General features: G+C 42.8%; 1 protein-coding gene across 1 annotated transcript in view; it reads right to left on the reverse strand.

The window, feature by feature from the left end:
- Nucleotides 1–462: 462 nt before the first annotated feature.
- The window catches only part of FREM3 (FRAS1 related extracellular matrix 3), a 203,339-nt gene continuing 190,268 nt past the window's right edge, over nt 463–13,533 (reverse strand). Inside the window, exons 20-24 of the mRNA XM_078676872.1 lie at nt 12,700–12,834; nt 11,827–11,953; nt 9,494–9,681; nt 6,819–6,965; nt 463–2,084 (exon numbers count right to left, since the gene is read on the reverse strand). Coding sequence (XP_078532998.1) covers nt 1,554–2,084; nt 6,819–6,965; nt 9,494–9,681; nt 11,827–11,953; nt 12,700–12,834 — 1,128 coding nt within the window. The 3' untranslated portion in view covers nt 463–1,553. The remainder of the gene's footprint in view (nt 2,085–6,818; nt 6,966–9,493; nt 9,682–11,826; nt 11,954–12,699; nt 12,835–13,533) is intronic.

Here is a 13,533-nt window from a genome sequence, read left to right on the forward strand (position 1 = left end):
AGATTCTGTACAAGGTAAGTTTAGCAAAAAGGTTTTGGTAGGACTCGTCCTCCGCAGAAAAAGTAGGTTTACTGAATTTTGAATCCCTCAAAATATTTTTGTAGGAATTCTCACAACAGAAGGCAATGTTACAATTTCAGTTACATTATTGGTAATTGTACAGTTCACATCCATGTTGGCACACTGTTGCTCTCCATGGGTTATCCTTTTTGTACACAATTGTATTGTTTAAGAACACTTTAAATTGCATTTTTTTTCCTAAATAGTTTTGGAGGAAGATCATCGAGAATCCCTGATCTTGAGTGTTCCTAATCTGATTAGGTTTTGGAACTTTTCACTGTTCAGAAACTCCAGTCCTTTATAGCAGAACATATATCCGGTCGCTACTACATTTTATATATTCTGCTTCGAGGCACATGGATCAACTCCAGGTTAGAGGTGGAGCAAGAATAAAGTGTTCAGTACAGAAGGTTCAGAAATTTAATGAACAACACAAAGTTGATTTTGCAGCATAAAAGGTGCATAAGAAGTGAGGCTAGTTAAAGCAGTATGAAAACAGGAAAGGCTTAAAAAATAGAGATCACCGCATCGTATGACGTTCAAAATAAATTAGTGATTATGATAATGGACATTAAAGAAGAGCAGAATGAAGCAACTCTCAAAGGAACATCAGATACGTGTACGATACAGTCCCATACAGAATGGATATATGTAATCCAGAGTCTTGCACACATGAAAACTCACATTCACAAACAGTACTTGAATGATTATTCCAACTAATACCAGGCAGGCACTGCTTTTCAAGTGTCATCAGGCAATATTCTGTTATAATACCTGTTGGTTATGAATTTTGTGTCTTCTGATTGAAGTAACAATTCCTCCTACGAGTTGCAGGATTGTCATTGTCAATACCATCTAGGTTCCCGTCTACCCAGGCCCATGCCAAAATATAAAAAGATCAAAAAAAGTACTATAATCTGTACAAATAACAACGGACGGACCTGTCTTTCCCATAATATCTAAAAGCAACTGGGCGACACTGCAGAAGAGCGTCCGGTTTTAAGTGCGTGAAGCACATATTCTAGAAAGTTTCACACTTGGGTATGAAATGGAATATAAAATATCTTACTGTGTGATTTACCTACTGCCTTGTCAGCGTGCAGGTCTTTAACAATGAGCTATATAAATACATCATTCTCATTTTAATTGAATACTCACATCTTATTGGACAAACCCTTTTTCCAAAATCAAAAACAAATACATGATGACCTATGATGTTGATGAAGAGGCCGCCAAACCCTTATCAGCACAAAGTCATTCAGTGGCTGAACAGAGCATCAGTCTTGGTTCGCAGAATAAGGCATCTCTTGGCACAGGGCGATTTGAGGCAAAAGGGGGACAGTGGAGGAAAGAGATATCCAGGGAGGGCAGCACCAACATCTCTCGTTTTAGGAACCATTTGCAAATCGACCAAGCACCTAGGTTCCAAATTTTATCAAGATTTGTTGCAGTCGGTACAAAACGAAGAATGAAATAACCGAGACGTTGAGCGTCTAGACTTCTGAGCTGTCACTGCCGCTGTGCCTGGTGGTCATAGTCTCACTACTGCTGCAGTGGCTGTTGGCTGAGGATTTCTTCCCCTCAGTTGACCGTCCTCTACGCTTCAGAAGTAACACAACAATGACCACAGTGCAGAGGAGAAGCAGCAAGGCTGCGGCCCCGCCTATCACCGGTATCATGTTGTTGTCAGAGTCTCTGCCTGTGGCCTCTAGTGCAGGGCGCTGGTACTTGCCGCCCACCGGCAACAGCTCCTTCTGGCCGACACTGATTTTATTGGTTCGGTCCAATGCTATGTGCTGGATGTTGGTGCCCCTGCTTTTTTCGGATCCAATATCTTGTGCGAGAGGTGGGGCTTCCAGGCTGTCTCTGCGGCTCCGCCTCAGAGCCAAGGAATCCGGACCGCTGCCAGAGCTGGAAACTGCATGGTGATACTCCAGGCTTCGTTTTCCAATACCTCTATTGGCGTTCTCCCTCGAGCGGACTGTATAAATGGTATGGATATACCATTCCCTGCCTCCGGCCACCTAAGAATACAAAGGGAATTACTAAATCGATGTAGAAGAAAATAATTTCAAACATTTCCACATATTTATATTGAAATCGTAGTACAGAAGACTTCATTAAACATCCATCATTCAATAGTTCAAACGTAATCATTCTCCTCCGCCACAAACAGCAAAAGGAGGGGAACAGCATAGAGTCAAGAGCTAAGTAAGCATCATCCCTACAGCAAAGAGGCAAGGCCTAAGTCCGCATTATACCTACATGGTTGGGGCAGTCTAATCACCCCATTCGCTGCACTTCTGTAAGACGTATTAAAGGTTTACTATACCAAAATCCTTTGATGAAACCCTACAAAGCGAAATAAACTTGTTTACAATGCGATCGTTTTTAGAGATAAAAATATGGAAGAAGCGCATAGTTTTCTACATCCATGTCTTGGAGGAGTGTGGCTCACTGATTAGAGTGGCAGACCCTGATGCAGAGGTCTGGCCCGGGACCAGGGTTCAATTCCCGACGCGGCAGGGTCCTGAGCCCAAAATGTCCACGGACTCAATAATTCTCGCCTCGGTGCCTATTCTAATCATGGGGTCCCACGCTGCAACTCTGGGCAATAGTTGCTTAATCTCCACTACGGCGGCCCACCCGCTGTGGGATGCCTGGCTTTCACCCTGGGGATACCCAGTAGGGGATATCTCACAGGGAAAAGCCAGGACGGGTTCCCAAGGCAAGCGCCTTGATGCCTTCGGGTGATACGTGCGCTATATAAGTCGCAATACATTTACATTTGAACCTTTTTGTTCATTTTCATCAAGTATACATGCACAAAGCAGCTTAACATGCACAAGTAACATTTTCAAAAGTCGTTTGCCTTGCATGTAACAGTGTTTTTTAAAATAAAAATCAGAATAGTAACTTCTGTATACCTAATCAACATATTAATGTCCCCAGTGTATAATCACCACGTTAACACCCCAGTGTTCGCAAATCGAACATTTACAAACAGTTGTTTTCAGAAATATCCTAGTTTATTGGCCCAAATCAGAGGTTAAATTGTGCTTAATTACACTTCATAATATTTTTAAAAAATGATAAAGTATGGATCCTAAAAATAGACCAAATTGGATCACCCCAGCTGACTTTGTGTTTTCCACAAAGTGGACATCCCATTGCTAAGTTAAAAAAATATTTAAAGCATATATACATACATACATACATACATACATACATACATATATATATATATATATATATATATATATATATATATATATATATATCCACAAACGACCAGATTCCTTAAGTCACTGGCCCGTGGACGTGGCGTGTCACACCGGGCGGGTCTCCCGGTAAATTAAATGCACACAAAGTCTTCTAGAAGAAGGGCTCGCACTCGGAGGTATAAACCAGTGTAGTTTTAATCGTTAGGCGTTTCGTCAGCAAAACTGACTTGATCAAGTCAGTTTTGCTGACGAAACGCGTAATGATTAAAACTACACTGGTTTATACCTCAGAGTGCAAGCCCTTCTTCTAGAAGACTTTGTGTGCACATATATATAACGCACATTGACCTTACCAAAGGAAATAAATGTACTTACAGCATGGACTCAATGTCCCATCAGGCACAGTGAGAACGCCCACCACGGGGAATAGAAATAAATAATGCCTGGTAAACTGTGAACTTTGATGTGTTGTTTGTAGCAGCAGCCCTGAAGAAAAGGATTTCATCCTTGAAACGCGTCGGCAATTGCAACAAACAGCGGAGCATTAGACAAGCTGCAACTTTATGCTGGATGGCGAGAGCGATGTCGTGTTGCCTGCTCAATGCTCTCGGGCACTTTGTTTTCCAATATATATATATATATATATATATATATATATATATATATATATATATAGTATGAACGCATCTATTTATCACATTAGTACATTCCGGCAAGTTCACAAAGGTGCCGAAAATTCACACTTTGACCACAGACATACAGAAGTGGTGGACAAAGCATATGGGGTATAAAGAGTGATCAAACAGACAAGCCAAGGAGTTTCTATCTGGTCAACAGGCTCAGAGGGAATGGGGGCTGTTGGTGCACAGGTGGTGGAGTGGGGTATTGTGGCAAGAAAAAGTTAATAAATAGGTGTTCACTTCTCCAGCTCCCTTTGTAAATAAAATGAAAAAAACTCCACACCTGTTTACTCTTTTAAAGAAATTTCAGCTTAGAGGTTTTTTTAAACAACCCTATTTGGAAAACAGATTCAAAGCATTGGGCTACTTAATTTTAGGGAAATTTGTTTTAGTCACCATCAGCCTGATTCATCATTCTCCCGTTTTGCGAGCCCCTAATAGCGATTCATAACGAATCGCTATTAAGGACTTGCAAAACGGGATTCATGTAGAAATTGCATAAAGAAATGCGATTCCTACACATTCCTTATTTGCGATTAGCAAATTGCTAATCGCAAATAAGGAATAACTCCCCATTCATTCCTATGGGCCAAAAGGCCCATAGGAATGAATGGGGAGTATTCCTTATTTGCGATTAGCAATTTGCTAATCGCAAATTAGATAGCGATTTAAAGGGTGCCAGGGGTGTCCAACGGACACCCTGTAGCACCCATTAAATGCAAATTGAAACAGGTGTTGCGCACACACATGTGCAACATGCAACTTAGAAAAATGCTTTTAAAAGCATTTTTCTAAGTTTTCGCTATTTACCACGAGGTTTGACCTCGCGGTAAATAGCGTGCCGAAATTGCTAATTCGCAATTTTTAAATGGATGATGAATTGCATTTAAGGAATCTCAAATAGAGATTCCTTCAATGTAATTCCTCGCTAAATAGCGAAATCGCTATTACCGATTTTTGCATTTGGGATGATGAATCCCAAATGCAAAAATAGCGCTCGCAAAGGGCCAGATTCTCAGAATCTGGCCCTTTGCGAGCCGATTTCGGCTTGATGAATCAGGCTGTATGTTTCAGGCAAAGAAAATTTCGCACAATTTCTTGTAAGAAAACTAAACAGGGGCTAGGTGAACTAATGAAAATTCACCAAAACGGGTTCAAATTGTGCACCAATGTTTTGCGAACTAAATCAGATTTTGCCAACTGACCCTATACTAATAGGACACTTTGCAAAATCAGGATTTAGACTGGGACCCATTTTGACCTACCTCATTATTATGGATAAGGTAGTCCACAAATTGTGACTCACTCCGTCTGGAGGCCTTCACAGATATAGTGGCCTGCAGGGGCCAGCAGACCCCTATGCCTTTGATTGTGCTAAATAAAGTAAACTTTTTTATTTTTAATCCAGCCCGTTTTCCTAAAAGGAGCTTTTTAAAAGTTTAAAATTGTCTTTAAGTATTGTCACTGATCCTATGGACCACTGCCTAATTTTAAACAAACTTGTTTCCACATTGAGGAGTTGGTAACTTTTTAAAGGTCAGCAATCTAAATTGCAGTTGCAAACCACTGATAAATTGCATTACGAAACATAATTTGGAAGGGATGTCCTAAATACGGTATACAGCCTTTACAACGAAACTTTTACAATGAACTACCATTACAACGCAACTTTTACAACGCAAACTATTACAACGCATAGCGCTTGGGGCGCTCTAGGATAGGGAATAGGTTAATTTACTATCCAATAACCTTCCCTACTATCCACGGGGACTGGAGTTGGAATAGTAAATTAAACTATTCACTATCCAGCGCCCAAAAGCATTATGCGTTGTAATGGTATGCGTTGTAAGAACTGCGATGTAAAGGTAGGCGTTGTAAAAGTATGCGTTGTAACGTCATACATCCCCTAAATACACCCCTCACGGTGAACCAAGCAGGTACATGCATGTTTTGATCAGTATGCTAAGCTTTCTTTTCTTAGAAAAACCCAGCAGAGCTCCATATGGTACATAGGGGTACAAAGTTATGCATAAGGGCTGATCTGAGTTTTTGTTGAGTGGTTCTAACCTTCAACTCACGTGTGCAGCCCATAACAATTTGAACTGGTGATAAAGTACTCCGTAACTTGTGCACATGCTTTGGTTAAGACAATGAAAGAAACGCAGTGATCCATACCAGCGGCATAGTATCATACGTCGCAGGGTGCAGTAATCTACAGTCAGTTGCAGAAACTTTACAACGGTGGCTGCTGAATGTTTTCACAATCATTATGTCACTGCCTTTTGTGCAAAACTAACACTTTAGGCAATCGTTTGCATAGTGAGCATACGCAAAATATTTAGCAAAACTAATGGAAAACGTTATAATTTTTATTTTCTCAATTTGTGACAGGGTTCAAATGAAGCCTCCCTTGTCCAAAAAGAAATAAAAATACAAAAATAATCCATCCCTCCATGCTACGATGGAAAGCAGTTCCAGCCTGTGGAGGAGAACCCTTTAAATAGGTAAAATTGAAATATGCATGGAAATGAGCAACATTTTAAATTAGACCCAATCGTTCAGAAAGTCAAGTAAACTATATATAAAAGTTGCACTAAAGTCTGAAACTGTTTGACATTTTTTTCTTTCAGATTGTGTGTTATGACCACTTTTAATGTTCATTATTTAGAAAGCTGTAGTATCGGGAGCATAATTCCTAGGTTTGTGCACTGGGCTTTAATTGTGTCTGGCCTCGCTAGTGGTTCCTGCCTTGAGCAGGAGGCCCATCTACTGAAGTCCACGATGTCCATTGCTGGAACAGAATGAGCAGGAAGCAGCACTGCACTTGTACTACTGGTGCATGCACAGCGATTACCTGGAAGAGTGGATCGGATGCCAGGCTGAACCCATCGGATCCCGGTTGGCTGGCAAGCGGCAGGGCATCGGGTCTGTCAATGGCGAGCTGAGCCTCAAAGGCGACATCACCAAACACTCTGGCTTGCGTCTCAGGTTGAGCCTTGTCCTGTTAAAAAACACACATGAATCAGTGGATGACGTGAATGAACAAGTGCGCATCAATGTATCCTCCGATAAAAGGAAAACTGTAGTCGCTTCACGAGAAAACCAACCAGTGGTAGCAGTGGAGAAGCCAATGTGTCTTTGACCCAAGTGTAAAGAAGAACATGAGCTGTTTGAACTGTGAAATACAGCCATAATTATGTTTCAGCAGGGGCAGCTCCTACGTTTTAGCGGAGGAGCTTCGCCCCACTGGTTAAAATGCCTCCCATGCCCTAGAATTAAAAACTAAAATGATAATCTAGTTGATTTTTACCATTTCATTTTTCAATAACCCGCGTCTCAAGCTGTGCGTCAGGACAAGGCGGGCCGCTGCTGAGTGGCAGCCTTAGGGAGAACTGGTGGGCTGGCTGGGTTAGTTTAAAATGTGCATGTCTATTTGGCTGGTCGTCTTGGGACGGGTAGCCAGACATGCGCATTTTAAACCTCTCATCACAGCAGTGGCACCTAATGCAATGAAGTGGTGGGGCGGGTGGAGGGAGCTCGGGGGGCGGGAGGGTTAATAATTAAAAAAAAGACTTGCCTGAAGCTGCCAGCTGCCTCCCTCCTCATGCCTCGGTGTTCCTCTTCTTCCTGGTCCCAGCAGACCTTGGGACAGCATTACAGACTCCCCGTGCAGTCCCCGCGTTGCTCTCATGCTATGAGAGCAACACAGGGATTAGCCTGAGTGAGCTGGTTTGCCGATCTTCTCAGGCACTGGGAGTCTGTGCTGTTTCTCCAACCTGGCTGTGCAATACTGGTGGGTAGGAGAAACCTAATGGCGCATGTCTGTTTGGCCGTCCAAAGACAGCCGGCTAAAAAGACATGCGCACTTAGAAATGCACTCCACTCCTCACTCCCATGGTCCAGCCTTGCTCCTCCCTACACACGCTGGCTCAGCTAGCAGGTGAAAAAAAAATAGGAATAAAATATCGTTTTATTTTTCAGCTGCTGGCTCTGAGCCAGTGGGGTAACGCCCCTCTGTCATTGCGGAGGAGCAGCCGCTGCAACCAAGCTGTCCTAGACAGCTGGGTTGAGACAAAGCAAACTCCTCCAGTGCTCTTTGGAGCGCTGAGAGAGCCCGCTCCATCCAATCCTGGTGCTTCTCTCATGCTGGTCTACGGCATGAAAGCAGCACCAGGATTGGATAGGGGAGTTGGCTTGGGCTCGCTTGTAGTAGAAAAAGCACCGGAGCGAGGACGTGCAGCAAGGTAAGTTAATTTTCTTTTTTTAAATGTGAATTTTATTTGTAATGTACATTACATCGCCGACATGCATTGCATTACTGTTTTACAGTTTTAACTTTAAAACAATAATGTAATGCATTTCAGCAATTTAATGTCATTTTACGCTGCCGTATGTATGCCCCCACCACCCATTTGCCTGCCCCATCACTCTCTGTAGGCAGCAGCCGCCCCTGTGTTTCAGTGGGCCCCTAAAGCCTCTGGGCTTCTGTGTCAATGCAACGCCCAGATTGGCAGCATATGTCTAAAATAAAGTATTCTGCTTGATCCAGCCATTATGATATTCTAGGCCAGCAAACACGTTCCAGATTAAAGTGTTGCACTGGAGAAATCACTAAGCATTAGCTGAGGATAATGTAATATTTCAGAGGATAGCAGTCAATTATGGTTTACACATACAGCACTTCATAAACTGTTCCTTCTACTAAGTAAACAATCAGACAACGTTCACCAACTGTCTCACTGATCTTAAACCTGCTTCACATATCTACGCCCCAAACATGAAGTTGTATCGTGTTTGGTCCCCAAAACAGGCTGCTGGATGCCTAATATTCAATGCTTGGTCGGTCATAGGGCCGGATTAAAAGATGAGGCGTTATTGATACCCCTGATAAATTACCATACCACGGGGTTCATTTTTTATCAGGTGCGACAAATAACCCCAATTACCAGTTTATGGGTAATAACATAGATTTTGGTGTTTAACGCACCAAAATCCGCGGCGGCTGAGCACTTTGCCAGGGCCGGTTTTCGTTCCCAGTCCGGCCCTGGCTTGTAATATGGCGGCTCGGGATATCCGCCACGTTTGTGACAGTGTAACTCATCAGCCAAATTTTAAATCAGGCCCATAGTACCTTAACCATTAAATCAACCAGCAACGCCACCTTTAGGAATTCCTCTCAAATGGTGCAAAGCTACCTGTGCCAAAAAGGGTGCTAAATGACATTCCTAGGTTGGGTGCAACCTTCCATGTGTCACTTGCTTACAGAGTGTTAGCTCCATCCCTCTTTCTGCTCAGCAGGCCAGTTAGCACCACGTTCCCTTCCATTGCTTCTGCTTCAGTGTTTAGCATCTGCATTGTGTTAAGGTCCTGCAGCAGATGCTGCTGTTAAAGGTGTCTCTGCTGACAGATGCGGAGATGTCTGAGGGCATCTCCTACTCCAAAATAGCTTTTAACTTTGTTGATAGCCTGGTCACGGTTGCATCTTTAATCCCATGTGCCTGCCAAGCCTACCACTGTTTCCATACATACCAGGATTTTGAATCTGTAGAGCAGGGACGGGGAGTCAGCCAGGCACCCAAACTCCTTGTGGTCCGGGTTATACTTGGGGACATAGCCGTCCGCCCCGGTGCAGAGGAATACTTTCTCGATGGTGCAAATAAATGACTTCCCCAAGTTCTGAACAGGATCCACCATGACTCGTCCATAAATGGAAGAACCTGGAGAAGTAAATTCAACATGTACTTTCAGCTGTGTGATGTCATTACTTACACGAACATGCTACAAGTTCACACTGTAAAATTCGTTTTTTATGAGACCTTATCACTTAGTTTAGACATTTCCAGCTCTCTCTGAGGGCCTCATTTATGAGAAGGTCATGCAGCGCAGCAAGTCACGTTGCTGCGCTGCACTCCGTGGCGGAAAGGGCAGAAATGCGCCGTATTTAAGGCAATATGGTGCATCGCACTCCTTTCCCTTGCGCTGACGCCCTTTTGGAAGCCTAGCACCAACGCAGGCAGCCTTTGACCATAGTGCAAGGGTGTCTGTGTTACATGCAGGATTGTTTCTGTGCAGGAAGGGGCATCTTCCTGCGCAACAATAGTCCTGGGAGGCATATTCCTCTTTCTTATTGTCCTGCAGAATGCAGCACACATAGAAAGAGGAAGAAACAAGGAGAAATAGAGACATTTGTCCTCGTTACGCCTCTCCCGGGCTAGGTGTAAGATTTTGGCACATCTCCAGGTTTACAAGTTCTTGTAAATCTGGGGATGGGCTGAAATTCATGGGAGATGCATGGGAACACTCATGTAATGCCCATGGAACGACTACCCAGGGCTGAGTAATGCAATTTGCGTTGCGTTACTCCAGATTTTAAAAGACACTAAGAGCCACGCAAAGTGGCTTTGCCTGGGTTCAAAAATCTTACTTAGAGGTTTGCTTCACGCATGTGCCACATTGCGTGGAGCAAATGTGACGCAACCCTGTCATAAATACACCCCTGAATGTATTACGCCAGTAAATGGAAAAACATAAACAACATATGTGAATAAGAAAGAGGAAAATAACTATATTAATCCAAATGGATTTTCATTCATGTCTGATTGAATAAACAGAGGTAAAGATTGTAGATATATGAGCATATATTATTAAATGTAGTAAGAAGTGGGAATAGGGGCCTATATCTTTCATTTAGCTTTTCTTGGATAGGACACAACAGAATTGTTATTCAGACCTAGTTGACAGAAATCTCAAGTAAAACAAAATATAACTAAAAGACATATTTCTGGTAAAAAACAAAATAGGCACCGGCCTGTTCTGCAAATGAAATTTTCTTTTGTATATCTTACCCAGCCAGGCTGATCACAGAGTATTTTTGGGTAATAGATGTATTCTACTTTTGCCTTAGGAGTGTCTTGCACCTAAATGTGTAGGTGTAATACGCACTCGCTTATGGAAAAAAAAGTTTACTGCATTGTGCCTGCAGCAGTTACTTAGAGTGAAGAAGATGAAAAAGAGGTTGTAGTACTGAGTATTCTATACTGAAAATGAACAGCATTTGCATGTTTTAGTAATAATTGCACTCTCGGTGCATTTTAAATGTACCTATTTTTAAAAGTATTGGTATGTTTATGGGTTTATTTCCCATAATAATTTTTAGGAATTACTCACTCTTCAGAGTTTAGTGTTACCGGTAGCACATGATTGGTAGTATTGGTGATGGTGGTTATTTTGGTGAAGCTCTCCATACCACTAAAGGGTATCTAATTTTACATGAATTGGTTGTATGTATAGACTTGGTCTCTTTCTTCTTCCTTTAGATGACATTTTGATTTCGTCAAATGGTAGTGCTTAACAAGGTGTCTCCCATGGTGCATGACAGATGCTAAAATGTTAATTGTTATGTAAATTACGTGTTATGGAACTATAGGATCCAGAAGCGACATAAATATTACACTACTGTTTATACAATGTGTTATAGGATGCTTTCCAGCAAATAGCCACAAAATAATGTGTCCGACTCCCATTGTCTAAGGGTCGGTATAAGTGATATTGAAAATTAGTAAACACCATTTACCAAAACCAAAAAAAAGAAAGATGACATTTGGATTTGTCAGTGGAAAGACCCAATTTCCGCCCTTCCTAAGTCTTAGCAGAATGTTTCAATGTGGCTCATTTGGCAACTCTAGTGAAAACTCAAATTTGCTTTTTCGGGGTTTTCATGCAGAAAACATTCGAACCAGCGCAATTGTTTGATGAAGGAGGAGAACTTCAGCGCAGAGGCTAATGTGCTGCATAGCTAAATACATATAAGGTCCCAAAGGCGAGACCGATTGCATTGCAAATGCTTGATTTTATTTTTTTACCTTCAGTGAATGCCACATCAGTCCCTTCTCCAAATCCCATTGATCCGTCCGACAGCCAGAGTTCCTTTTTAGAGAGCAGAAACATTTGGGTGTTCAGGCTGAACTCTGCTGCCACTGGGTCACTGACCTGAGAGGAAACAACGGTATGTCAATGACTTCAATCAAAATGGAGTAAAGAAGCCCATGCCTGCTTCCTATTGAACAACTCTATGCCCATTGGAGAGGGGAGAAGACAGCTACTGTGATGGACAATTCCCGAGAAAAGGGGCACACACCGAGAGCGAAGCATGGGCACATTAGTTGTGCTGAGGTGCATGATGGAGGGGGTGTCACACAGTCATGAACCAGACATGTTAATGTAACACGTGTTTGCACTGAGTTTTTTACATTGTCTTGTAAGTATGGCTGCCTGAAATGTAGTATTGGGACTAGTTGCAGTGCTCTTTACGCCTGTCAGAAGTCAGGAAGCCCAATCTCCTTAAAATGAGGGACGTCTACAGAGCTGACTAGGCATTAATATCTTACACAGGGTGAGGGAGGAAAATCTTGGTAATTTATGCTCTCGTGGTACTGTTGAGGAGCATTGGCAAAGCCAAGAGTTCATAACCATGCAAGGATTATTAAAACAGCAAAGCAATGATTCTTGGATGATTTATGTTCCTGTTTGGTGCCGAAAAAGACATAAAAACAGTTTAAAGGTGTATTTTTTTAACAACATCAAACTGTGTACCTTGCTGGTAGAGTTTAGAAATCTAGGTCACATGGGGGACGCCTAATGTATCAGATTATGAGGCATAGACCGTCTATGCTACAAAACCTATCCTTTTACAGTATATGCTTGGGTCCAATGAGTCCTCTGATCATGTTTCTTACCTGCTGGAATCTGATGTCAATGTCAAAGGTGATGGGTTCACGTGGGTTACAGATGACCAGAGAGCTGTACTCCTGATTGGGTGCACTGCTGCATGGGATCAGCTTCACCGTGTATGTCCCAGAATAATCACGAACCTAATAGATTTTAACACAGAGTGTTAGGCTCACTACGTACAATCTATATAGACTATTCACAAAGGCTGAAATAAAGACAGGAAGCAATAAACGACATGCTGAAAGTCATTTTCTCCAAGAATGGGCAACATCCCATGAATTGCCATTGGCTCATTCACACATGGGAAAACCGCGAGCCCCCTCTCCTATAAAATACTTCAGGTCCCGGGAGATGGGGCACTGGGGCTGAAAACGGCCTGGGAGGGATGTCACATGCCCCTCCCCCAAATAATATGCATGCATCATCACCCCGGGCCCTAGCCCACCCCAGAGAGTTTTAACCCCTTCAGTGCTGCACGAATTTCGCTGCAGTGCTGAAGGGTTTAAAAGCTTATTTGCTCATGACGGAAATGTTCCGTCATCAGCACCGGAGCACCGACGCTGATGACGGAACCGTTCCGTCATGAGCATGGAAGGGGTTAAAGAACCACAGGAGCCTGTGCTTTTTTTTTTTAATGTGGTCCCAGGTGAGGTCCCTGTAGGGCCCCACCACCAGGCATAGGGGGTCAGGGTATCCCTACCCTGCCCCCTTATGTCTTAATAATATTTTAGGACTCTCAACTGAATCCTAAGATGACTGCCACCACTTCCTGGTTAGGGTGGTGGCAGCCAATCATATCTCAATTAGAGATCTGTCGGATCCACGGAAGTTCGGCAACC

The sequence above is a fragment of the Lissotriton helveticus genome, chromosome 2_1 (assembly GCF_964261635.1).
Source record: "Lissotriton helveticus chromosome 2_1, aLisHel1.1, whole genome shotgun sequence".
Classification (NCBI taxonomy): Eukaryota; Metazoa; Chordata; class Amphibia; order Caudata; family Salamandridae; genus Lissotriton; species Lissotriton helveticus.